The sequence below is a fragment of the Marmota marmota genome, unplaced genomic scaffold, assembly GCF_001458135.2.
Source record: "Marmota marmota marmota unplaced genomic scaffold, marMar, whole genome shotgun sequence".
Taxonomy (NCBI): Eukaryota; Metazoa; Chordata; class Mammalia; order Rodentia; family Sciuridae; genus Marmota; species Marmota marmota.
The window spans coordinates 39,907,164-39,933,813 of record NW_026000108.1 but is presented as its reverse complement, the minus strand read 5'-3'; the positions used below and the strand labels follow the sequence as shown (position 1 = coordinate 39,933,813).

Genomic DNA, 26,650 nt, shown 5'->3' with positions numbered 1-26,650 from the left:
CTTAGTAGGATTTTTTTTCTTTCCTTCCTTTCTTCTTTTTTCTCCTCTCCTCTCCTCTCTCTCTCTTTCCTTCTTTCTACTGGGTATTGGACCCAGGGATGCTTAACCACGAGCCACATCTCCAGCCCTTTTCTATATTTTATTTAGAAACACGGTCTAAGTTGCTTAAGGCCTCGTTAAGTTGCTGAGGCTGGCTTTGAACTCATGATCCTCCTGCCTCAGTCTCCTGAGCCACTGGGATTACAGGCATGTACCACTGTGCTTTTTATTATTATTATTATTTTTATTTTTTTGAGACAGGGTCTTTTTAAGTTGCTTAGAGCCTTGCTAAGTTGCTGAGACTGGCCTTGAACATGCGACCTTCCTGCCTCAGCCTGAATGACCATCCATTGTGATACTGACATTCAACATACTCACTGCATTTTAGCAATCTTATCTTAAAAAGTCCATCTAATTTACAACCATCCAGTTGATGACCCCTGAGGTTCGAGAAAGCCCTAGGAAGAGAGATTTATTAATATAAGAATGTAAAGTCATAAAGATTTGGGCTGATCGGTGTTAGACAACCATGGAAATAATTTCATTGCCAAGGGTTCATACTGCTTAAAGTTTTTTAAACAAGGGCTTGGTTCCTGAGAGATATGGGTTATGTGCCCTGGGAAGGAAGAGAAGAGAGGGAACATCTTAGTCCATTTGGCTGCTGTAACAAAGTACACTAAACCAGGTGGCTTAAAAATAACAGAAAGTTATTCCTCACAGTTCTGAAGATTGAGATACTGTGTCCTCACTTCGTGGAAAGGCAGACTCCCTCAGTCCTCTTTTATAATGGCACTAATCTCATTCCTTAAGTCTCCACATGTAATTCCATCACCTTGTCGGTGAGGATTTCAGCATATGAGCTTTGGTTGGAATAAACACTGAGACCACGGTGGGCAGAAAGCTAATACCTCCAGCTCCCATCATCCGAGCTAGAGAAGAAGAGCAGATGCTGTCCACATGAGCTCTGAGAGCGGCTAACAGCTGTGTCTTCCCACCCAGGCCAGCGAAAGGCGCGTCCACCTCGTCGTGTCCCGCCAGGTTCGACAGCACAGCCCAGACATCCTTCAGGAAGCCAGCTGGATCAGCAATGGCAACTGGTCCCCAGGCCCAGGCGAGAGGAGCAACACTCCCAAGGTGAGGCCCAGCCCGGGCATGTCCTCTGCTCCTGCAAGGAGCTGTTTCTTGGGAAAACTGCTCACTTTATTATTTCAAAGTGTCACCTCTGGACTTTGTCACTTACAGAAACACTGTAGCACCTATAAAACTTAAGGGCCAGAGTCCCATCATCTGATTGGTGAGATAACACGTGTCTCCTATCCAAGCAGGAGCAAGGAAGGGGCCGAGAGAGTTTTAAAACCTGCTCTTACAGTAGACCTCATGTGGGGACCTGATTTCTAGTCTAAGCCAAATACATGTCTTGTTCTTACCAAGAGTCATTACGTTTAAGGACTGTTTTCCATTTACTTTGAAATGAAACAAGAGGTTTGCTTGGTTTCTGGTTCTTAAGATTCCCAGTCTGACTGGAAATAAAGAATGATTATTCCTCTGCTATTTTAAATATGTTTACGTTTTACAACAGACCCAGGAAGATGATTTAAACACTTGAAGCTCATGGAATGGAACATTAGGGAGTGGTGGGGATTGGAGCAAACCAGAGAACATGTCCTATCTTAGAAAAATCTTAAAACATTCTGGATCAAGCAGAATGGATCTGTGGGTAGAATCTTTCAGGCCACCAGTCTGCAGCCTCCCTTCAAGTGAGGTGACTCAACCCAACTTGTGCTGCTCTCTCTGTAGCTTCTATGAGAGGCCACACTTTAACCTCTCCCCATATACATACATATACACATATATGTATATTTTAATATATACATACACACATATATCCATAAATTGAGTTTTTGAGCAATGTATGCAGAAACAATATTCAAAATTTTAATTAAAGAGCGTGATTGCTTTATATTGTTCCAGAGTTTATATGATTACATCCTCTTCCCCAATCTCCAGCCAGCTATGCCCCATAGATCCTTAAATTCCATGTTTATAATAAGAAACCTAGACAGACCAAATACAATCTTTTAAAACATTTTCTAGATAATAACTTCCTGATGTTTTCTTGCTAATAAACACTGCTAAACGTGTTTAAATTAAACTGACAGTTTTTAAAAATGGAAAAACTGGTGTATTGGCTTCATTAACTAAAGTTTTTTGTATAATTAACTGTTTTTAGTTGAATTAAGTAGAATATATTACATTCTAATTCATTCAACCACTAGAAGGGAGGCCTCCCGCCACCTGCCACGAGTCGTGGCAAGGCCAGGAGGGTCTGCCCACTTTGCCACAACCCTCTGTCCTGTGTCTGAATTCCTGGAAACACTTCCACACTGGCCTTCTGGGAAACTGTGTAGTTCTCTCTGCCTTCTGAAATGTCCTTACAAAAAGAGTGGCATATTTAATATAAAACTAAAGGACACAATGGCTTGTTTGATGGTTTAGTTTTTTTATGTTCTGACTCAAGTTCTTTTTTTTCCCCTTGATTTAAGAAACAGTGTGAAAAAAAAAAAAAGAAACAGTGTGGCATTTTGAAAATAGGAGCATAAATGATTCAAAGACATACCACAGGAGGCAAGCCAGGATTTATGAAACAGAAAAGCTTTGGGTCCATTGGAAAGTCAAGGAATAATAGGCGTAGGATGACCTCTGTGGGAGAGGAAAAGGCATGTGACCGGGGGCACTCAGGCCCTTTAACCATATGCGGAACATTTGGTTTTCACCTCGGGTTGCAGGGTGCATGGTAGGTTGGGATGTTATTCTGCATACAGTTTTTTTAGGTGTCTAAATTTTTACTTTAAAAATCCAGAGCAAATATTCTTAAATATATTTATTTTGTCTAGCTTGAGTGATGAATCCTTGGCTGACCAAGTATTGGGCAGTATGATTATTTTTAATCTGCTTGAACTATTTCATCAGAAATTGTTTTTCAGCATTAAGGAACATTGCAAGGTCTTCAAAGTATGGAAGGAAGAGTGGGGAGAAAAGAAAAATAAAAAAGATTATTTCCATCATACTTTCCTCCTCCCCTCCCCAGGATCGGAAATGCTATGTGAAGGATTTTTTGAGAGACTTGGGTTTTTCCATCACTGCCTAAGACCTCTCTCGGATTAGGAGAGCAAATGGAGATTCGGGACACATGGACATACGTGGACATAATGGCTTGTTTGATGTCTTAGTTTTTTATGTTCTGACTAAAATTTCATTTGTGTGGTGTTCCTTTGGTTCATCCTGTTGAACCCCTCGATGCTCAGTTAATCATAACTTCGCTGAGTGCAGACAAGGCTGTGCAGTAAGCACCGAGAAGAGAGAAGCAAGGGTCACTTGTTTTTCAACTTACAAAACATTCCTGATATTCATCAAGGATGAGGGTTTTTGAGATGTTGACTCACCATCTCCAGAATGGGTGACTTGCTTGACCAATTTGAGATACAGTTCACTTTGTATACCTCAGATTTCTCCCCTCATCTCCAACCTGGCTGTCCCCCCATTTTTACTACTGCCTTTTCAAATGGAAACTCTCTCTGAGTTCGCCTATAGAATTTGGGATAATGTACCTGCTGTAGAGGGATGCAAAATGACAGTCCTTTTTTGTGTCTTTCTCTGTGATCCCAAGGACCGTCATCGTATTGATTCAATTTTCATAACGTATGCAACTTTGGTCATTTTTGCATGAAGACAACCCACTTGTGAATACATGCACCATGTTTTTTTTTTCTGTCTGTGCCTTCAGCCCTTCCATCCTGCAGCCACCTGTCACGAGAAAGTGATAAATGTTCGAAAAGACCCCAGTGAATCTCTCGGCATGACCGTTTCAGGAGGAGCATCACATCGGGAATGGGACTTGCCTATCTACGTCATCAGCGTTGAACCTGGAGGAGTCATAAGCAGAGATGGAAGAATAAAAACAGGTAAAAAGCAAAGAGAATTAAGACACTGGGGTGGCAGAGCTCTAAGAGGAAATTAAAGCTCGCTAGGCTAGGTTACTGATTTCAAGAATTACCAAGACAATGTGAGAGGGATCTGGCTAGGACATCAGTTAGGGGCTGACCATGATTAGTTGGCACAAAACAGCTGGACCGGGGTTCACTCCTTTGTCCATAGGGATTGTTAGGGGCCGGTTAGCCTGCCGGTAAAGCTAGAACCACCAGGCTGTGCCAAGAACGAACAGGCAATGGCTGCCGTTATGAGGCAGTTGCTTCTAAGATATAATTTGGTTATATATCCTAATATATATAAAACCTATATAAAATGGTTGTGTTCATTCTAAGTGGTTCTTTATTGGATTGATCCTATGACGAAAATAATTCATGAATTGTTCCATTTTATGGGTGGGATAAGAGGAATTATTTGGTAGATTTTGATTTAGCGGTATTGCACTAGGTGTTTTCTCATTAGAGAAAAAGTGTTTCACCCTCCTTCATCACACATTTCCTGGGCTACTTTAAGTGAAGGGAGGTGGTGGTTGGAAGGAGACGGTCATCATTACACAAAATACATGTATGAAGATGTGAATTTGATGTCAACATACCTTATATACATACAGAGATATGATAAATGATGGTATAAATGTGTAATAAGAATTGTAAGGCAAAAAAAATCAATAAGAGAGCTCATGTATAATGACATAATTTGGCATGAACATACTTCATATACAGAGTTATGAAAAATTGTGCTGTGAATGGATAGTTATGAATGTGATGCATTCCATTATTATCATGTATGAAAGAAATAAATTTTTAAAAAATTACTTCTACAAGTACATAGGGGTAACAGTATTGTCAATGCCCACAAAGGGGTAGCTTAGGTGGATGGACAATTCCACCTTTGAAGGGTAAGCGGTAAGAGAGAAAAATGTGAAGTTTCTGAAGACCAGTTGCTCAGCCTGAGAACCCCGGGGGCTGGCGTGTTAAGACCTCAGTCGGCCACCCCAAGGATGCTTGACACATCAGCAAGGACTCCAGGCCTTTCCATCTGTATTTCCTTGCCTATTGACTCCTGCTGTGGTTATTCTGTATAAAAAAAAAAAAAAAGATGATCAAGAAGAGAAGCCGAAGAACAGGAGAGATGAAAGAATAGAAAATGACAATAGGGAAGGTTTGTATTTTCATTTCTCTGGCTTTTCTGCGAGAGCCTGCGTGCAGAACAACGCAGTCCAACTGAAGTGAATCACTGAGGGAATACGAGCTGGAATACGATACCCAGGGTGTATGGACATGGTCCTGCACACATAGGTGCTTAGCTGCATCCCTAGACAGACAGCAGAAACGTTCACTCTTTTTTCCACCTAAGAGCGCAGGTCCAGACCCTGTCTTACTTAGCTGCTCTGGACTCCTCTGCCAGGGCCATCAGGGGTAGCTTCTTATCATCTGGTCTTTCCCTATTTATTGGGCTTGGGCTCTATGCCAGGCTCTGAGCGTTGCTGGAGCTTTGGCCAAGAGCTCCCGCTTTATGCTAAGAACAAACAAAAAGAATGAAAAGTAGAGTTTTTTTTGATTTTTAAAGCAAAGGCCAAACGCCAATAGATAGTCTTTAGATAACCCCAAACAAACAGCATTGCTCCCCTGTTCAAAGAGTACAGAGGGAGTTCGCTCTGTGAGGAGCAGCCTCACATCAACGCCAGGGACAAGTGATACACGCATGCCCTCTTCATGTCCCACATCCTTGTCCCTTTGCCCTTGAAGTAGATGGGCCCTGTGTGCACTCACTAAACATGGCTTCTGCTTGTTTGGCCATCAGGTGACATTTTGTTGAGTGTCAATGGGACTGAGCTCACAGAAGTCAGCAGGAGCGAGGCGGTTGCCTTACTGAAAAGCACATCCTCCTCGGTGGTACTCAGAGCCTTGGAAGTCAAAGAACAGGAGCCCCCAGAAGATGGCAGCAACCCAGCCGCCCTGGACTCCAACCACAACCTGACCCCACCCGGTGACTGGGCCCCGTCCTGGGTCATGTGGCTGGAATTACCACGGTGAGTTTCAACAGTCCATCCCTCTGGGGACGGGGGAAAAATGATTCCATTTCTTAAACCACTGTTTTCACTCTCTTGGGCTGATTCATGGCACTAGCATCTTAATGAGACCTAGTCTTGGTTATGGGATTGTTTGAAATAATTCTGTCTTCCTGTTGGTTACTGAAAATGCACGATGTAGTGATCCTAAGGCAGGGACAGAGGTCTGGATACACAAACATGGTCAGGCACTCACACTGAATATTTGCAGAGGTGCCATGTACATCTGAATATGTTGTTCATGCAACAAGCAGCTCAGCAGACAGGCAAGAGCGAGTGCCACAGCCCGGCTGGCTGGCAGTCCGGCTGCAGCAAAATAGTGGGGGGGGGGGTTGACGAACAACTTGTGTACGTTGATACAGTAGGAGTGGGAGCCGTTTATTGTAGGACAACAGAGGTATTTATACATTCCACACAGCTTATCTTAATTAGCATAAACTAGATACAGCAGTCAACCAATAAGGAATCTCTACATTTAATGGCTCGCTGGAGTTACTTCACAAACCACTCCCTCTGGCAAAATGCCAGGCGCCATCCTGACTTGTTTACAGACTCTAACATTTCCCCCTTTTGTTTAATTTAAATAACGACCATAGTGGTTTTTACACAAACACCACAAACAATCTGCTACAAGCAGAAGGGGAGGATACAAAATGCCACAATACCAAGCCAATTGATGGCTCCATGCAAGAAGCCCTTGGAAAAATTATACCAGCAATGACACTGTTAGCAAAGATACCGAGTTACATTTTGTTGTAGATTACAGTTTGTTGTCTCAGTCCAGGTAAAGCAGTGTCTCAATAGATTAACTCACAGTCCAGGTAAGTTCTGCAGGCAGCTAGCTTAAATCACAGTCCAGGTGAGTTCTGCAGGCAGTTAGCTTGATCTGAAGTTTCATCCGGTTCTCAGCAACACTGGAAATTCTTTCACCTTCGTCTTCACTGGCACTGGGATGAAGGCAGGAACTCCGGATGGCTGAAGAAAATCCTGTAGCATTCCACTAAGAAAACAACCTTCTGAACAATTTAGTACATTATCTCAAGGTTTTTTACATTTGAAATAAGCCTTAATAGTGCTCATTATTCATCAGCCTCCAGGTGTGGGAGAACCATTGTAGATTAGTTATTGGCATTGAAAATGACCAAACATCAGGGACGCTGGTGCGGCTGTAGCATCCCGGGCAGCCCCAGATGGCCCTGGGGAGAGTCCCGGTCTCAAATTGCTTCCGGGCACAGGGAGCAAGAGCCTTCGAGACTGTGCCTGGATTTGGGCTCTCGCAGTGGCGTCCCGCTCCCCGGGTCGGGGGCAGGGAAGAGTCGGCTGCCGCTGCTTGGAAAGTCCTTGCTGTGCCATGACTGGCTCGTGCACGTGGAGGCTGCTGCACCGATTCACGCACCCTCCGGTAACGAAAAGTATTCAGTAATAGCCTTTTGCTGCAACTTTTTTCCTGATAATCCTTCTTCTTCTGAACTTTTTTTCTTTCTGACTAGAGTTCCTGGGCTCTTATCAACACATGCCCTAACTGCTCTTGGTTCCACTGGGGTGCCTCCTTCCCTTAGTAATTTACTTAACACCCCTTCCATATTTTCGTCACAAAGACAATACAACATTTCAAGACAAAACAAGACACAAACATACTGTATCAATCTTTTCCATTTTCTCAAAATGGCCATTTTTCCTCTCGCCCTATCTGCCAAGGGACGAGCAGATTTGCTCCCGTCCTATCTATGGATGGGCAGCTTTTTTTTCGTCACTTACCCCCAAGTGTCCCGGGGCTCCCTGTAACGGGCCACCAATCGGGCTATGGCAAAATAGCCTGGGGGGTGACGAACAACTTGTGTACGTTGATACAGCAGGAGTGGGAGCCATTTATTGCAGGACAACAGAGGTATTTATACATTCCACACAGCTTATCTTAATTAGCATAAACTAGATACATCAGTCAACCAATAAGGAATCTCCACACTTAATGGCTCGCTGGAGTTACTTCACAAACCACTCCCTCTGGCAAAATGCCAGGCGCTATCCAGACTTGTTTACAGACTCTAACATTCCCCTGGCAAAATGCCAGGCGCCATCCAGACTTGTTTACAGACTCTAACATTTGCCAGGCGCCATCCTGACTTGTTTACAGACTCTAACAAGCGAGTAGACTTCAAGTCTGCATTTACACACTTAGGAGCTGAGCTGCGTCTGCCCAGAGGAAGCTTCACTTTTGCCTAATCTGCTATTGGCACTCCCAGGAACTTGTATGGAGGCTGACTGTGGCTTTGCCACTGCCTCTTTCAGTTGGCCACAGGAATACACAAACCCTGGGTGTACATAAAGCCTTTTTTAATACAGAAAGCCAACAAGCAGCAGAACACTTCGCCTTTGCCCAGAAGCCAAGCATCTGCTGGTTGAGATGCTTCTCAGCTCATGCCTCCTTAGTGCCTGCTCCTGAGAAGCATTTTAGAAGCTTTCTGTTGTCATTTTAGTGGGACGTAAGTGAAGTATGAAGTCATTTCACATAGTGAGAGGTTTGAGACACCCCACTAAATAGCTCTGTACAGAAATTAAATATGCAAAGGACAGATAAACCAGTGTTTGCTCACCTGCATTGGAGTAAACACTGACCTTCAGAAGACGACCTTACTGATTTCCAATATGTGACTTAAATATCAAATATTAGAGTTGCTGAAGATGACATACTGGCACAGGATTAAATGAGTGAAAGCAAGATACTGGAAGATATTTGGTTTTAGAATGTTTTTTCTTGAGGCTGGAGATAGGTCCCTTTCATTTTTTTTTTTTTTAAATGTTAAAAGCTTCCCTGCCTCAGATACAAACTGACCTAGATTTCGTTTTGAACCTTCACGATATGATAAATTAATTTAAAACAGTACACTTTAAAAAAATGCTTAGAAGTTGAAAACCGGGTTTTGACACTTTAAATCTTGAAACATTTTACAGCCGAAGCTGAGTAGAAGAGAGTAATACTTCAAAAAATTTTTATTTTTAAAAAAGTTTCTGAAACTTGAATCTTCAGTCATGTTTTAGTTTTTGTCTGAAAGTGATTTTGTCATGTAGTCAAGGTCCCCCGTGGTTCATTCTCGTAAGGCAGGTCCGTGTGGAGTGCTTTTCTCTCCAAATACAGCCCAGTGATGGCCTCCTCTCTTCACTTTCTGTCATTTGGCCTTGGATTAAGGCTGGATTTGCTCATTTCCTCTGAGAGGAGAGCCGAAGGGAAGGTGCTGTAATGCCAGCCCAGACAGCACTGACTTCCAGGACTCTGGAAAGTCTTTGTTTCCTTCATTCCTGTCTCTCCTGCAGTAATACAATAAACAGTACAAAACTCAGAGGGTTCAAAGAGTATGGGGGGAGTGGAAAGTGGGTCTCCCTCCCACCCTGGTCCTCTCAGATCCACTCAACAGAGGTGATCAGTGTTACCAATTTCTTGTGAACTTTTCCCAGGGAGAGCCTATGTCAGAGGCTGGCAGACTCTGAAAAGAGCCAGAGACTTAAGGTTTGGGGGGCCGTGTAGTCTCTTGACAACTACTCAATTCTGCTGTTGTAGCTGAAGAGCAGCCATATTTAATCTGTGAATGAATGGCTCTATGTTTTAATAAAGCTTTCTTAACAAATTCAGGTAGTATGCTGGGCTGTCGCTTGCTGAGTCTGGTCCATGTATGCATGTGTACACACACACACACACTGTGGTAGCATATACACTCTTACATAGCTTTTTTCCCTATTGTGTGGTTCAGCCAGTTACCTAAGGTTCTCCATGAAAACATAATATGTCTGCAGGTCTTGAATCAGGAAAAGCATTGCAATCATGTCCTTGGGTATATCATGTCCTCATGATATAGCCAAGCTAGATACACAGAATACACAGAAGAAGGTGACATTGGCACAATGAGCTGCAAGTATCTCTGCTGAGCCACTGTTGTAAGATACAGGCGGTGGCAGAGAGCGTAAAAATGAGTGATAAAGCTCAAGGCAAATGTGCATTATCAATAGTGCCCTTGTTGAGAGAGCACTGTGTGCCAGAAGTGACGTTGCCTCCCAGCTATACAAGTTGTCAGCTCCCATCCAATAGGAGGCGATTCAGAAAACATTGACGGCTTTCTGATTTCTTCTTTGTTGGATCTCAAGGCCTGTGACCCACATCTGGAAGGCTTTCAATTCATGCTCTCATCTGAACTAGTATGATAAAAATATGCATTAACTCATTTCTCCTCTTCCTTAGAATTTAACCTTTTAGTCTTCTGAAACTCTTAAAAACATTTTAATCACAATTGTCTATAGTGACTAGCAAAGCAGCAGATATCAGGGATTCTCTTTTTTTTAGCCAAAAATCTTTCACATTCGATTGTGAGACAGTGACATTGTCAGGCACAGCCGTGTCATGGAGTACTAACAAAGAGGCCCGGTGGCTAATGCTTCCTGTGTGCCAGGCACTCTTCCAAGAGCATCATGTTTTACATTTTTCACTCACTGACAACTCACATCAGTTCTGTGAATTAGATATTAAGAGCATCCTGACACTAAACATAATCTAATCTCAGAGTGGTTAAGTTGCCCAGTTGTGTGGCTATTAAAAGGCAGAGCTGGAAGTTCAACCAGTTTTGTTTTGAAGTCTATGTAATTTTAAGCACTGTGCACTAATAAGTTTGGGGAGCATTCCCAATAGGATGTTAAGCCTATGTTTAGCTTTAATAATTTGAGTTATGTCATTTGTTTTTTTCTCTACCATAAAGCCAGTTCTGGAGGAATATGAATGACACAGTCTTTGTCATTTACCTGGTATTTCTTATAACAGCCCCAGAAGAGTCTGTATAGCTTTTGTCATTGCTCACAGTTTAGGCCTCAAGTTTCTTGTCACTTCCCCCACCCCATCACCTTCCCTATGGGATGATTATTAGTAAGTCATTATCAATCAAAAATCAAATGAGTTAGTTATTCATGGCCAAATCATTTCAAGAGCAAAATTATTTCTTAAAGTATTTTTTTAATATCTGCCCCAAACCTACCTACATTTTTTTTTGAGAGAGAGAGAGAGAGAGAGAGAATTTTTTTAATATTTATTTTTTAGTTTTCAGTGGACACAATATCTTTATTTTATTTGTATGTGGTGCTGAGGATCGAACCCAGCGCCCCATGCATGCTAGGAGAGCGCCCTACCACTTGAGCCACACCCCCAGCCCAAACCTACCTACATTTAATATGAGATATTAAATTCTCTTTTAAGACATTTGCTATAATAATGGGTGGAGCCTCCAACAGAAAAGAATGCTTAATATTCCTGAAGGTCTTTAAGTGGCTGTGCTTAACAAACGTTTGTTGAATGAAAGAATAAAGTAATCTACTGTATACTAGGAATGACCTTCAAGAACTTTATTCTAAACCAAATGAAGTAAATAACAAAATGTCATCATAAATTATTTAAAATAATGAATTGTGAAAGTTATCATAAACTCATGGATGCTTGCGAGACACATGCTACTTTAGGAAACTAGACAAGACATTGGAGTGGGTGGTCTGTGTCATCTTGTTGGATGATATGACCAAAAGAGGAGAGCAGGAATACCAATTGTTTTCACAGTTGTGCTACATAACAACCAGCTGCAAACCCTTGGTAGAATATAAGAATCATTTTGATTATCAATCAGTCTAGGGGGTTCGTCTGGCCTGGGCTAGGCTTGGTTGATCTTGACTGGCTTGCACATATATTTATGCTCTGTTCTTGGGTCATTTGGATGGCACTGCTGGTGATCCTATCTGGCCATGCTTGGATGTCTAGGCTTTGGCTGGCTGAGGCAAACATCCCACTGATACTCTTATAGCCAAGCTAGAAACAAAGCAGTTGGACACTACAAACTATCATAGACACAAGGAAGGTGGTATGAAGAATTAGGGCCATTAGCGCAATTATTTTGTCACATTAAGAAAGAATGAGAGGCTGGGTGTGGTGGTGCATGCCTGTAATTCCAGTGGCTCTGGAGGCTGAGGCAGGAGGATTCCAAGTTCAAAGCCAGCCTCAGCAAAAGCAAAGGTCTAAGCAACTAAGTGAGACCGTGTCTCTAAAGAAAATACAAACATAGGAGGATGTGGCTCAGTGATCATTGAGTGCCCCTGAATTCAATGCCTAGTTCCAAAAAGAAAAGAGAAGAATGAGGGGATAGTAGTTGTTCAGGACATTTTGAGTGGGACATACAAGACATACATAAATGTCTCTTAAATAAAAAGGTATTTATTATCACAAAGAGTTTTTCTTTATGTGTATCTCATATTTACCTTACTACAAATAAGTCTAAGGGATATTTTAATAACACCTTTATGAGAAAAATATTTTCTAAAAAATTAGTGAGAGTGGCATTGTTTTGTGTTACTTGAAGACCTCTTAATGCTTGGTGTAATAGATGATAACTGGATTTTTGTGTTTTCTTCTGTGTTCAGTCTCTTGTCATATCACCCACCATCTGGAAAATACTATTGGTGTGCTCATAATGAGAGTAAAAAAGGCAGATCATATCTACTATGAAAATTATTTTTATCTTCCCTGAAAGGCACATACTTTGGGATCACACTTTGGAGGAAAGTCTAAGATAAAATTAGATCGGGGCAGGATCAATATGCAGATGGCACAGTACCTGATCGGCTACTAAATAACCACACCGAGACAGAAAATACCTTTTGGGGGGTTCAGTGACGGCTGCTCGACCTCAGCTCCCACAAAGGAGGCAAGAGAGGCAGGCAAAAGAAAGACAGCATGCCCGAAACTCTCCCATCTATTGGGAGAAGCCATTTGAGAATATTCCACCTAAAGAAGGCAAGGGATTGTGTTACAGCAAACGGGGTGTCGCCCAGTCCCACTGGGGGACACCCACTCCGAGAGCTGCACTTCCTTGCCAAGCGGAAGCCAGTTCCACACCTTCATTGCTCAAGGCTAAGAGTACGTGCTAAGCTCCTACGTGCTCTGCTCCTGATCATGGTGGCCCGATAGGACAGGATAGGGACTTAGGGAATGTTGAGGTCTACTGAGTAGGGGGACTGTGGAAAGGGGAGCCTTGAAGGACACCAAGAGAACAGGAAAATATCCACTAGATTTGGACACTTGCTGCAACCATTTTTTTTTAATCAGTATTTTCCACATTTAACATTCTATTTTCTCCTAAAGGTAAAATGATCCAGGCACTTCCTTCCTGGAAGACTCTGCCATGTTTCACATAGCTACCTTGTTCTTGGATTCAGGTGATGGACTAAATGGCATCTCTTTAGAGTCCTTTCTTAACCACCCTTTTGGACCATCTGCCTGGCAGATTCACAACCCTCAGAATTATCTAATGGTGTACATTTTCTCCAAACCTACACCTAGGTCTTAGGACACTGTGGGTGAACATCAAATCACTGACACATGTAGTCATGTGGAGCATGGCAGTGTATTCCACACAGGAGATCAGTTAACACCAAAGCTAAAGGTAAGAACCGACCTGGCATAGACCAGCAATAGCAAAAAGACTGTGACTAGAACTTGTGAGCGAGAGAAGTGTGAGAACCTCAGAGAAGCAGACTGTGGCCAGGTGAGGTAGAAGAAGGAACTGAGTAGAGACTCCAAGAATTACTAGAAGTTGGAGACCACAACCTTATAGGAGTGCCTATCTTCATGGTTGTTGCTTTGGAATTCAGTGTGTTTCCATGCATGTATTATGATCTCTAGTTGTATTTTATAAAGTAATAATGTCTATCACTAATCTGATTAACTTACTAAAGAACAATGTCATTGGGCCCTGGCTCAATCTTTTAAATGATTAAAGCTCAGGTCTCACAACCAAAATTGATGTAATAGAAATACTTGCAAGGAAATGTCCAAAATATGTTTCAAAGGTCAAAACACATCACTGTAAAAATGCTGGCTTTAAAAGCATTTTCAAAACAGTGTGGTAGAAGACTGAGCATAGTCAGATTTGGGGATGGCTCGTGGTACATCTTTTCCTGGTTCCAAACATCATTGCTTCCCTGCTATGACCGTGAACTAGGTTTAACAGGACACCAGAACCTTCTGATTTGTGTGAGAAAGAATCCAGTTTTGCATACTCTATATAATCTGGAACAAAGTGAGTGCCAAGGGAACATGGAAACCAGAAAATAAACAAGGTAGAACCATCTGGAAGATGGTTTTTCTTAAAAAAAAAAAAAAACTGAGCACATGCTGTGCCACACTGAGCTACACCTCCAGCCCCCAAAATATTTTAATATGAAATACTGAATATAGATTGGCATACAATATTTGAATATAATTTTAAGAATAAGAGGCTATAATTTTTTATAATGAGAAAACCACTAGAAGAAAACTTAAGATAGCATTTCCAAGTTTAGCCCTGTTACAGATTATCTCAAACACAGGTTAATTCATCTTCCTGGTCTGTTTCTTCTTATAAGTTTTAGTTCACATTCTGTTTTCTCCTAAATGTAAAATGGTCCAGACTCTTCCTTCCTGGAATGCTCTTCCATGCTTCACCTACTTCTTGGGATTCAGGTGATGGACTAACTGGCATCTCTTTAGAGCCCTTTCTTAACTACCTAGACGATAGTACGCAGCCGTCCAAATGCAATCAAACATTTGTAAGAATGGGGCATTAAGTAAATAGTTTGGAAAGATCACAGAAGGGGTCAGAATGGAATACTTGAAATGAGAATTTGGGGAGTAGTCATTACTGGCAATGATAAAAATAAGGATGAACAGATACTACAGTAAAATTTATCTAACAAAGAATTTTAAATTTTATCCTCCTGTTTAGGCAGAATCTTAGTCTAACATTTTTCCTTAAGAATAACTTTTTAAAGAAATTTTAAAGAAATGTGTAATATTTCTTCAGTATTTTACAGCTTCAAAAATTATCTAGAGAAATTTTTAAAGAAATTTTAAAGAAATGCATAATATTTCTTAAGTATTTTACAGTTTCAAAAAATTATCTAGAGCAGTAGGTGAGACCAGTGCTTGATACACAAACTACATTATTGGTAAGAGCAGAAATTGAGGTCATTTGGAAATTTTTATAGCAACTTGACATGGCTAATTATTCTGGCATATGACCAGCAAACTCATCTTGAACTTGCTTGGTGAGTTAACTTGTGCAAGCATACTAGTTAGGCAAAGCAGGACCCCACCCTACCACCAACGGTACCTTTAATTTTTCAATTGTTAACAAAATCTTTGAAAAAACCTGTGAGATGATAAGATTTTAATTTTGCAATCATTGAATTTTTAAAAATCAAACGTGTTTTAAATGTGTTTTAATATTATGAGCCAAATTAAGGAAGTAAATTTCCTAGTTGACTATAAATCATGTTTCACTGGACTTTTGTTAAGACAAGGCATAACTTTTCTGAAAACAAATGGTAAAAGTAATTTCAAATGATCTAAGTGATTTTTTTTTAAATAAAGGCAAAGTGCATATTACTTTTACTTATTTATGGAACTTTAATTTTGTACCTGAGGTTGTTAGAAATATGGTAAAACCACTTTACTTACAGAGGTATTGGCTGATGACGCAATGAAATAAATAAATGCCACTTATACACAAAATAAGTTCAAAACCAAAATAAATTTTGAAAGAAAAAGGTATTAGATTAAAAAGTCAAGAAGTAGCATTTTGAGTTACTAAGCTTAAATAAGTATAATATATTGTCAAGGAACTTGTGAAGACTAGCCGTATGCTTAGAAACATTGGGTGAATCTGTGGTCAAAAAAAAAGTACCATTTTCTGGGGGCTAAAAACCATTATAGAAAACCAACTTATAGAAGAATAAAGCCAGCAACATATTTTTCATTTTACTTATTTTATTATTTATTTTATTTTATTTATTTTTCCAACATATTTTTCATTTTCATTGGTGCACAGGCATTACTATGCTGGCAAATCTTTTAGTAGGTGTAAACTTTAAACATAATTGTGATGTGAGAATTCTTTTTAAAATTCTTTGGCAATAAACATAACTAACTGAACCATATACCACCATCAAAAGTTTACTTTTGTCAGTGAACTGGATGTTTACATTTTAGGTAGGACTATGTTTTGCTGGTGCAAATGCTTTGATTGGCAAACTTTCTGAAGTCTTTACCCAGATTAAAGAACCTGCACCTGAATGAATGTACTTGATACAATGCTTCCTTTGAGAAACTCTGCTATGAGAAAAGATGTCAGCTGACCTGAACAATGTGTTCAGGGATATGGTAACAACCGAGAGCTCTGTAAAGGCTAATAATGCATTAGATTCTAACTTACTCTCTTTATTATGAAATAAGGAAACTAATCATAAAGAACAGTTATCACATTCTGAATAAGAGGGTTAGAAAGAAAAGTTCTTTCAAAAATATTTGGACCAGAGATTGAACCTTTATTTTTTTTTTCTGTAAGCTAGAAAGTCAGTCTAGTTCCACCTTTTAAAGATGTAAACTGGATAGCCAAACTTTATTATTTGCCAGATTATCTTTGGTATTTTTACTGAGCTTAATATTTCCTGCAAGGAAGAAATTCAAGATGTTTTTCAATGGCCAGTAAGATCAAAGGGCAAATGAAAGTTAGAAGCTTAGAAGAATAGTTTCCATATATTGTCATGATGTAATTTAACAGCAATTATCAATGAGGTGGTGAGGTAAGTTTTGATATTGCACATCTGCAAAATGTTATCGTCATACATCTTACAGATTTGATAATTATAGATTTTTCAGAAAACTGATAAAAAGGAAATTCATGAATCTAAAATTCACATCATCTGAGAGATAAAACTGTAACTTTTTATTGTTATAACAACTATCATTGGATAAATTTTTAAATTTTTTTTGGTTGTAGTTGGACATGATAACTTTATTTTATTTATTCACTTACTTTTTATGTAGTGCTGAGGATCGCACCCAGCACCTCACGTACTAGGCGAGCGCTCTACCGAAGAGCCCCAGCCTCAGCCCCGTCAATGGATAAACCTTGAAGTTAAATTATCATCTGCTTTATCTTTTTTATTCAACTTTAAAATCCAAGCTTACTAAAATTGCTTTAGATTTTTTTCTTGTTCTCATGAACACATCTGAGGCTGGTTTTTCTAGTACAGTAGTAAAAATACAGTTTGAATATCCTTTATCCACTGCAAGTAGCACCATCCTTAAGACAACCTAGTAATAAGGTGATCTCATACTTAAAATGCTATATACATTTGTTCCAGGGGTGCACAAAGGCATTCAATATGGATACTATTTCTCTCATAACTTTTGGAAAGTAACTGAGTTAATAAAAAGTTGTAACAATGGTCATCTATATTAATCCTTTCTGTCCCACTGTCCAATATGTGGAACGCCCATAAAAACGTAAATATAGCATATAACAGAATGGGATTCTAATTAGAATAAGTTATACTCCATGTATGTAGTCGAAATACACTTGACTGTCATGTATGCCTAAAAAGAATAAAAATATAGCATATGACAATATAGTAATAATATTAACATATAAATTCTGGGTTATTTCCAACCTATTTTAGTGTACCTGTGTTTAATTTCATTCAGATTTGAAAACTTGAGAAATCATGGGTAAATCTCTGTTAAACACTTTAAGTGAACTATTGTTTTTGTAATTCATTCTGTTTTAGATTCACTGAAATACTTTTACATTGAAATATAATAAAAATGTGAGCTGGAAATAAAAATAAATAAATAAAAGGTGGTCCTTCACCACTGGCTGAGACATAGCTGTTTCAGAAGCTGGGATAAACAAAGTTAATCAATAATAGGAGGCTCTGTACTGTACACTCAAATTCATTGAGTTACTAGTAATGGTTACACGCAATTCAAGCTAAAAAGTTAAAACCTTTCTGAACAAACAGGGGTAGCAAAGTTAAAAGGCAACTGTTTTGTTAAAAGGCAAATACTGGTTATAGATTGAATTTCCTGCACTCAGGGCAAGCTCCAAATAAATATCCTTCATTCACTCACTGTCTTTCCAACCTCTGCTATTCTACCACCATGAATTACCCAGGCTCGTATTCTCAAGTGTCTTATTGAATAAATTGGCATATAGGACAATACAGAAAATTTAGAAAACAAAAATTTAGAAAAACCTTAGCTTCCTGAGTTTCCTGAGCCACTTGAGACTTCCCCATACTCAACTTATTCAATAGAGCTGAATTTATATTTGAGGTAATCATATTTTCTCACTGGGAAAAAATGACCGAAGTCCTTGTTATTCCTTATACTATGTCATGTCTTAACCCTAAATTTAGAGACTGAATTCAGAATAGGAAAAAAGCTCATATTTATATTCAGATGGTAAAGTTGCTTAATCCCAAAGACCACTGATCAGAAACAGCTGCCAGGGGCTGGGGTTGTGGCTCAGTATAGAATACTTGCCTAGCACGTGTGAGGCACTGGTTTGATCCTCAGCACTGCATAAAAATAAAATAAAGGCATGCTGTTCAACTACAAAAAAGAAAAAGAAAAAATAAACAAACAACAAAAAAACCCAGCTACCAGTTTCTCCACTGGGAAGTAAAATAATGCAACCTAAGAAAACAATGCCCTTAAGTATCAACTAACCAGGGCCTGACTAGAAAGGACTTAATATACTGAGCTCTTGCTGCTACATACAACAAAGGTAAGTACTAGACAACACAAATGAAAACCCTGTAAACAAAACAAACTTATTAACCTGATACCTAGGTGAATGAATGCTGCAAGAATCTCTGTGTTATTCACCAATATACTCCCAGTATCTAGAGAATGGCAATATCCAAATGTCAAACATCTGAAAAATGACCCAAGAAGACACCTGCTTTCGAAGGAGTCCAGAAAAATAAACACACTTGTGACTTAAAAAAGGTTGAAAATGTTAAGTTTTAGATGGTTGTTTATTTGTATGGAATAAAATATTCCTTAAGGGTCAAATAATTTCCCAGGAGATACTTAAAGAAAAAAAACCAACCAACCATAAGCAGCAGACAAAAGAATGAGAAACACTGCAGTTTCAAGTAGTGCTCTGTTTGTGTGTGCGTGTGTGTATTAAAGAATCACAACTAGGAAATGTTAAAACAGATAATAGTTCATGACTTTGGAAGAGAAATCACCCAAGCTTGTTTGGAATCAGATCTAAGTATTTGTTTTTCCTTCTATATGAATTATCCTTAAAATCTAAGTGTGCCTCAATTTCCATTCACTTCATGCCTGCACGCTTCTGAGCTTCCTTTCTCCCCAAAACTGCACACAACCACCCAGGTTGGTGTATAATGCTAGGGGTTTGGGGAACAGGTGATTACCTGCTTTGTACTGAGCATTGACCATTATGTAATATGTGTATCCAAAGTGGCTGGGGTTGTGGCTCAGTGGTACAGCACTTGCCTAACATGTGTGAGGCACTGGGTTCAATTCTCAGCACCATATAATAAAGGTTCACTGACTGACAACTAAGAAAAATTTTTTTCTTTTAGATGTGTACCCAAAGACCACAGCTCTTATAGGATGAATTGGCTACTGATATCAAGGTTTACTATGAAACAGAGCAAATATTTTACAACAAAAAAGGCATCTTTCTCACTTAATGAAATTCACTCATACTTTTTGCTGTCATCTTGGTGAACAAAATCAATTACTGTAAATGTTGTAGGACAACGGATACAAATCAAAATTTGGTATGGTGTTGAATTTTAGCACATTTTAAAAGTATCCATCAAACCAATCCCAAAGCCTTTGAAAGTCAGCAACATCATGAAGTGTTAGGTTACATTGACAAGCAAGGTCAGTAGCACATGTAATGACCAACTTCATTAAATATTTTACAAGAGACTTTTTATTGGTGTCAAAAAACAGTTAATGAATATTTTAAGGTACAGTTTATAAACAAAACAGTCATACCTTGATTTTTATCAAAATGAAAATGCTAATTTTCTGTCAGACCAGTTCTGGAACTACAGCTACACAAGGTGGACAGGGGGATTTCAGAATAAACTCTAGCTCCTGACACACCTGTCTCTATGGTAACTGGAACACAGTTTGCACCTGGCCTGAACATATGTGAACACTGATCTGATGAGCACTGAATAGCAAAAGATTCTCTTTAATTTCATTTTCTATTTTGAGGATTCTAGTCATTTACAGAAAAGATGTGGTCTTTCCTTCTCCCATTCCTTTTATAACTTCTAATTCAGTTTATGCCAGGTTGTTTTTCCTCCAATGTGATTTATTCCTATAATCTTTAAATGTGCCTCAATGTCTATTCTTTTCATGCCTGCATGCTTCTGAGCTTAAATTAGTATCAACTAATATTTTTCAAAGACCAAGAAAATTGCAGAACTTCATTAATTAGTGTAAGTTTAAATTTTTCTCATTGATAATAATCATTTACTCAAAGGATCTTTGCCTTCATTAAAAATTTATATCCACAAGTACATAAAATTAAGATATTCACAGGAATGTTTCACTTTGGTTTATCAATAAGGATTCAGGCATACTCAACTAATGCATATTCAAACTTGTCAGAATTATGATTATCTTTCCCAGAAGACATAAAAACTGAACATAACACGTGATTTTTTTAAGGGTCTTCAGCTATGGAAAACAGAGAATCAATTACAAAGAGCTGGCTTAAGGTATGAAGGTGACTGGACTATGAGAGAATTTGAATGGGACCTCTCCAGTGCTACTTGGCCTAAAAAAAATGCCAATAAAAAGAATGGGAGATGAAATCACAATTATTAACAGTTAAAACTTTTAACTGTGCAGATACACTGATTACATTCTATTTCAGGTACTTATATAACTGTAAAGATGTTGTATTACGAAGAAACACAGCTGGAAGCCTGGGCTTCTGCATTGTAGGAGGTTATGAAGAATACAATGGAAACAAACCTTTTTTTATCAAATCCATTGTTGAAGGAACACCAGCATACAATGATGGAAGAATTAGGTAATGACAACTACTTAACAAAAAACTTACATTCATATATTTTGTTTTCTACATGCAAAAGTAAGGACCCATTTGAAACAAAGTATGTAGGTACTGTACTTATTGTGGGGGGGGGGGTATAAGAAATTAAACATTGTGTAGCATTTAATTTCTAAGAAATTCAAAATTACACGCCCTCTTGGTCCCAGTACTGCAACTTCCTGTACTTTTAGCATCCCTTCTAACACAAGCTGAATGAATAGTGAGTTTGGAGAATTTTAGGGGGTGGGGGGATCCTCAACTAGAGTAATATGTAATTAAAATGAACAGATATAGCAAAAACTAGGACCAATAAAAATTTAAGCAATGGACTAAAATATTAATAATCTATCTTGTTTTGTTTTAGATGTGGTGATATTCTTCTTGCTGTCAATGGTAGAAGTACATCAGGCATGATACATGCTTGCTTGGCAAGGATGCTGAAAGAACTTAAAGGAAGAATTACCCTCACTATTGTTTCTTGGCCTGGCACTTTTTTATAAAATCAATGATGGGCCTCAGAAAAACAAAAATCACAAATAGGCTAAGTTGAAGAAATGTATTTATCAAGTTTTATATTTAAAGAATACATTGTAAAAATGTAAAAAAAAAAAAAAAAAATAATGACCTAATGAAAGCCAGTTACACCTCAGAGAATATTCTCAAAATAAAAACCACTATTAATAGTTTTTAATTCAGTGTGGAAGATTTATCATTACAACTTTAAGTTTATATTTTTACACTTAATTAAAAAGTCCAAATGAAATAGTTTATATGCCCCACTGAATTCAAATCAGTGATTTAAATAAAAAAAATCTGGTACATACTTAGTTTTAGAAAGAGTGTATATGGTGATTTTTAATTCAAAAGCCAGAGGATTTTTTTTAAAAAATGCATTGCTCAGAAACATTTATTTCATCAACTGAGAAATAAAATATTTTTCAAAAATCATAGTTGTCTTTGTATTTGATTCTATTGTTTACTTCTATTATCATCCATTTAAAAAATCCCAGTAATTCTATCTTTGAAACACCAAGTTGTTACCACAATTTATAAATGCCTTCTAAAGTTATCCCTAAAATTCTGTTTCACTTTTGTTTTCTTAGTTTTAACAAGAAATGACTAATCTAAATCTCCTATCATGAAGTTTATTTTTATTCACAATATAGTTAGTAATGGTATTAAAAAATCCACATACTACTCTATCAATAAGCCTTGGAAAACACCTCAAGAAAGGTGAAACCGGCTTGACCCTGGCTCAGAGCTGGCCATGAGGCAATTCAACTTTGTGTCACAGTGACGAGTATCTATATGTGCCTGCTAAAAACTACACAGAGAAAAGTTACTTTACAGGTCACCCAAATGCTTTCTAGATTTCATTAATTTGGATATAAAAGTATCCGGTTCAGTTTTACCATGGACACAAATTTATAATGCTGAAAACTTGTTATAAAAAATTATAATATAAAAAAAGTGTATAAGTTCTTTAGTATGCTTAAGCAGGACTGCCATAGCAGTAATGTTAAAGACTCAGGGGGGCCTTTTAATGCCTTTGCAGTGCGACCTCTTATGAGACTGGTGATGCATTTACAAGAAGCCTGTGGCCAAGGTGGATCCTTGACCTCCATCAGGTACTTACTGTGTATGTGCATAAGCTAAAGAAAGCTCTTTAAATTCCCTGCTAAGTGACTCATTCACATTACTTTCTTGAATATAAAGTCATAGCTGTCTTTTATTTTTTTTAAATATTACAAGACAAAGATTTTTAACTTAACATGAAAAATTCACGTTTATTTTGGGGAAAAAAGTTAAACTTTCCATACTAACAGAACAAGATTAAAGGTAAATTTCTTAAACATTATCCAGAAAAATAACAAGATTAATAGTTTCTATTTCTGGCACTCATATACACAAAAGGCGAAAAGTGTGCCTACTCCGCAGGTGCAGCTTCAGTGCTCTCCTGTTCGGGGGCAGGCTCACTGCCAGCTTCTTTTCCTTCTTTGCTTCTTTTAGACTTTTTGTGCTTGTGTCTCCTGTGACTGTCTCCTTCTTCACTTTCGTGGCGACGTCTACTATTACTAAAGAAAAACAAGAGTGTTGTGTTTAAAAATGTTTAAAAACACAAGTAGTGACAAAAATCAACCCATTTAAAGTGAATTCATAATTCAGAACTAGGTTTAAGATAATTTAACCCCTTCTTTCCCTCTTAAACGCATTTTGCAAAGAAATCAGTTTTGATGAGACTTTCATGAAGATTACATTATAGGGGCATCTTCACTGGTAATATCCCAGATTCCCATTTACTTTATTCTGAAAGACTAAATAGAAATTGGCAACGGAAGCACTTTATCAAAACAGGAAGTACAATGCTATCAGGCTGATTTTCAGCAAACAATAGGTATTAAAATTTAATGATTTTTTTTCAACTATAAGCCCTAACTTTTTTCTCTAAAACAAACATTACTTTGATTAATAATACTTACTATTAAGAATTGTTTCATAAACGAAAATTCCCCCCCTTGGAATGAGATAATGTAATAAACCCAACTCTCTCATGATTATTTTTATTCCATGTAAATTATGGATTTTGGTTACTAAATGTAGTTTTGTTAAGATTTAAAAATCTTTGTTGAAGCTCATGAGGAAACAACTATTTCAACAGAATATCCTCAGTCTTCCAGTTAGGAACATGTACTCTACTGGATATTTGGAAATGTCTGCTTTTACTTTTTGAAGTCAAATCAGTTTGTATCTTGGTTTCAAAGTAATTCCCTACCTGCGAGATGACTTGTGTCTGGTTTCCTCTTTCTCTCTGTGTCGTCTTTCTCTATGTCGTTCTTCTTTCTCTCGACTTGCCCTGTGACGCTCGTAGCCTCTTTCTGCATATTCCCTGTATCTGTATCGCTCTTCATCACTGCAACAGAAATGGAAACAAGTTTTCTTGACACTGGACTATTTATTCTTCATTACTGCATATTACAAAGGAAGAGACTCTGAAGTCCAACAGAAACCTGCATATTGGCATCTCACAGGGTAGGTGGGGAATAAGTATTTGTTGAACTGAGAGTCACAAATTAGTACTAGATCTAATGTAAGAATACAAAATATGATAATTACACATTATGTCTATTCTGTGCTGTCATAAATGTTATAACATAGATTTCATGTAATACTTTTGTATTTATTTTAAAAAATGGGAACTATTAACTCCTTTAAATTTTAATTAGCAAGTTTCTTTTTGCTCCATTTAGAATTAAAAGCATATTTGTATATATCAGATTTCTAATCAAAATTCCTACATTATCTGTAAAGTCCTGGACACACAGTAAGGATTCTAAAAATATATGGTTCACAATGCCTACAAGGTAGAAAGCAGATCTTAAATATTTGGCTTATCAATTATAGAAAATACATTCGACTAGCAGAGAGGTACAAATATGAAGAACAGAGACATCAAACCAACTTCTATAACACCCATAGAGAAGACAGGACATACCTGCATTCTGGCATTCCCAATTATTTCATACTACAACTCTTAGGGGTGGGGGTTTGTTTGCACATGGCTAATAATGCTGAATTCATAAGTGTAAGCTACAGCTCTTCATTTTAAACAGAATTACATAAACTGGAACTGATGGCCAGAGTTAAAGAGTAGTTTTTCTTTTCCTTCCTAGATCTGTCACTCTTTTCATGTCTTTTAACTGACACTCCTCACTCGATCTTTCTCTTACCCTTCAAGTCTTCTTTTTTTAGGGAGTGGGGTGGGGAGGTTGACATAGAAATCATAACTTTCTACAACATAACATCAGTAAATTCTCTCACATTAAAAATTTATCTTTTTAAAACTTTTATTGGTTCTTTTTTAGCTATACAAAACATTGGGATTGATTTTAACATAATTATAAAAGCACGGAATATAATTTGTTCTAATTCAGTCTCCAGTACTCCCCCTTTCCCTTTCTTTCTCCTTCCCTCTACTCTACTCCCCTTCCTGCTACTTACTTACACTGTTTTTAAAATTAGTATCTTGTGGATATATACAGAATGGTGAGGTTCACTGTGGTATATTCTTACGAACATAGCAAAGTTAAGTAAGATTCATTCCACTATTCTTCTCTTATCCCATACCTCCTACCTCCCTTCAATCTCCTTCCTCTAGTCCACTAATCTAATAAATTTATCTTTTAGAACACTGTATCCAAGAGGTTTAGTTTGTAGAAATATGTTTAATACAAACTACTAATCTTCATGAAACACTGCAATGTTCAAGAATCTTGGTGGGATATAATGAAATCAGGTCAAAGTATAAGCCATATAAAAAGAACAAGCCATCTGTGTTCTCCCAGCAAAAGTAATGTTCCAATAATGCTATGTATGGTTTAATGCCAAATCACACTGCTACCAAATTATCTGTGACATATTAAATTTTCAAAGTGTTTAATAATAGAAAATGCACATTACATACATATGCATATGTATATACATATATGTATCTATTTTTTCCTAAGCATGCTTTATACTTGGAAGGCTGGAAACATGTCAACTAGAAGGCAACAAGCCATGACAGGCAGGGTAAAGAATATGGCAGAGTATACCCAGATCACATCCTGACTAGCAATTACTAAACGAGGGACCCAGGCTATAACTAAAACTCTCTAAACGTTGGTTTCCTCACCTGTAAAATTGGCAATAATCATTTTCAGGATTTTTGCACATTTGATAATAAAGTGCTTGGTATAAGAGTAGTCACTCAATAAATGGGAGTTTTGGGTGGATTTAATAGTTAATTTTTCAGAAGCAGAATATTTTTTATAAAGGTTACTGGCCCTGTAAGAATTGCTTATCTCTGAAGTAGAAAAACTAGCACCACAGCCAATGTATATAATAATTAAACCCTCTCAAAAAATGAAGTTGTCTTTGTAATGACTCCCAACTAGATTTACATAAAAATAATTAAGGTCAATTATCTCATAATTTGTCATTTGTATCCCTCTCTTTTCCCTCTTATCCTAAAACTAACTCTTGTTAGCTTTATAGCCTTTAGATTATGAAGACACAGCTCTATGACAGGAACGTAGGGGCATTGGTCCTATAGGTAAAATATGAAGACCCTCCTACTTTCATCCCTTTTCTGGTAAGTGGCTTCAACATAAACATTTCTCTGGGTCTGGAAATAATTAGAGCCATTTGAAACACTCTAGAATGACCAATCTTCTTTCTGGCCCACAATTAAGCTGCCTAAAAAACAGATGTCAAAACTGGCCTATAATTTTCAAAACAATGACCCTGTAATTTATAATGCAACACATACTACATACCACACTGCTTTTTAGATATTTCTGTCAGTCTTCAGAAACAAACGGCTTTTACTTAATATATTTCATGCGGCTTTTCTAGAGGGCAATTTTTTTCCTAGAATGATTTAGAATGTATAAAATTCCTTTGCCTTTTGCCTGTCTGGCCTTAAGCTTTTAGTTAAATTTAGGTAAACAATGACTCCTAATTCCCTACCTAATTTTAACTATTATCAACAGTGTGTGTAGACATATACATACATACACACACACACCTTTTTTTGCGGCGGGGGGCGGGGGGGGGTCTG

At 38.0% G+C, this 26,650-nt stretch overlaps 2 protein-coding genes across 20 annotated transcripts in view; one reads left to right on the top strand and one right to left on the bottom strand.

Moving 5' to 3' along the window:
- The window catches only part of Lnx1 (ligand of numb-protein X 1), a 166,082-nt gene extending 144,081 nt beyond the window's left edge, over positions 1–22,001 (top strand). For all 4 annotated transcript variants that reach the window (XM_048784475.1, XM_048784474.1, XM_048784476.1 and 1 more), the window contains 5 exons: positions 1,039–1,173; positions 3,824–4,001; positions 5,830–6,058; positions 20,872–21,030; positions 21,416–22,001. In XM_048784475.1, the coding sequence (XP_048640432.1) occupies positions 1,039–1,173; positions 3,824–4,001; positions 5,830–6,058; positions 20,872–21,030; positions 21,416–21,551 (837 nt within the window). In that variant the 3' untranslated portion in view covers positions 21,552–22,001. The remainder of the gene's footprint in view (positions 1–1,038; positions 1,174–3,823; positions 4,002–5,829; positions 6,059–20,871; positions 21,031–21,415) is intronic.
- Positions 19,897–26,650, bottom strand: part of Fip1l1 (factor interacting with PAPOLA and CPSF1) — a 73,283-nt gene continuing 66,529 nt past the window's right edge. For all 16 annotated transcript variants that reach the window (XM_015482110.2, XM_015482105.2, XM_015482106.2 and 13 more), the window contains 2 exons: positions 23,825–23,962; positions 19,897–23,126 (listed from right to left, as the gene is read on the bottom strand). In XM_015482110.2, the coding sequence (XP_015337596.1) occupies positions 22,979–23,126; positions 23,825–23,962 (286 nt within the window). In that variant the 3' untranslated portion in view covers positions 19,897–22,978. The remainder of the gene's footprint in view (positions 23,127–23,824; positions 23,963–26,650) is intronic.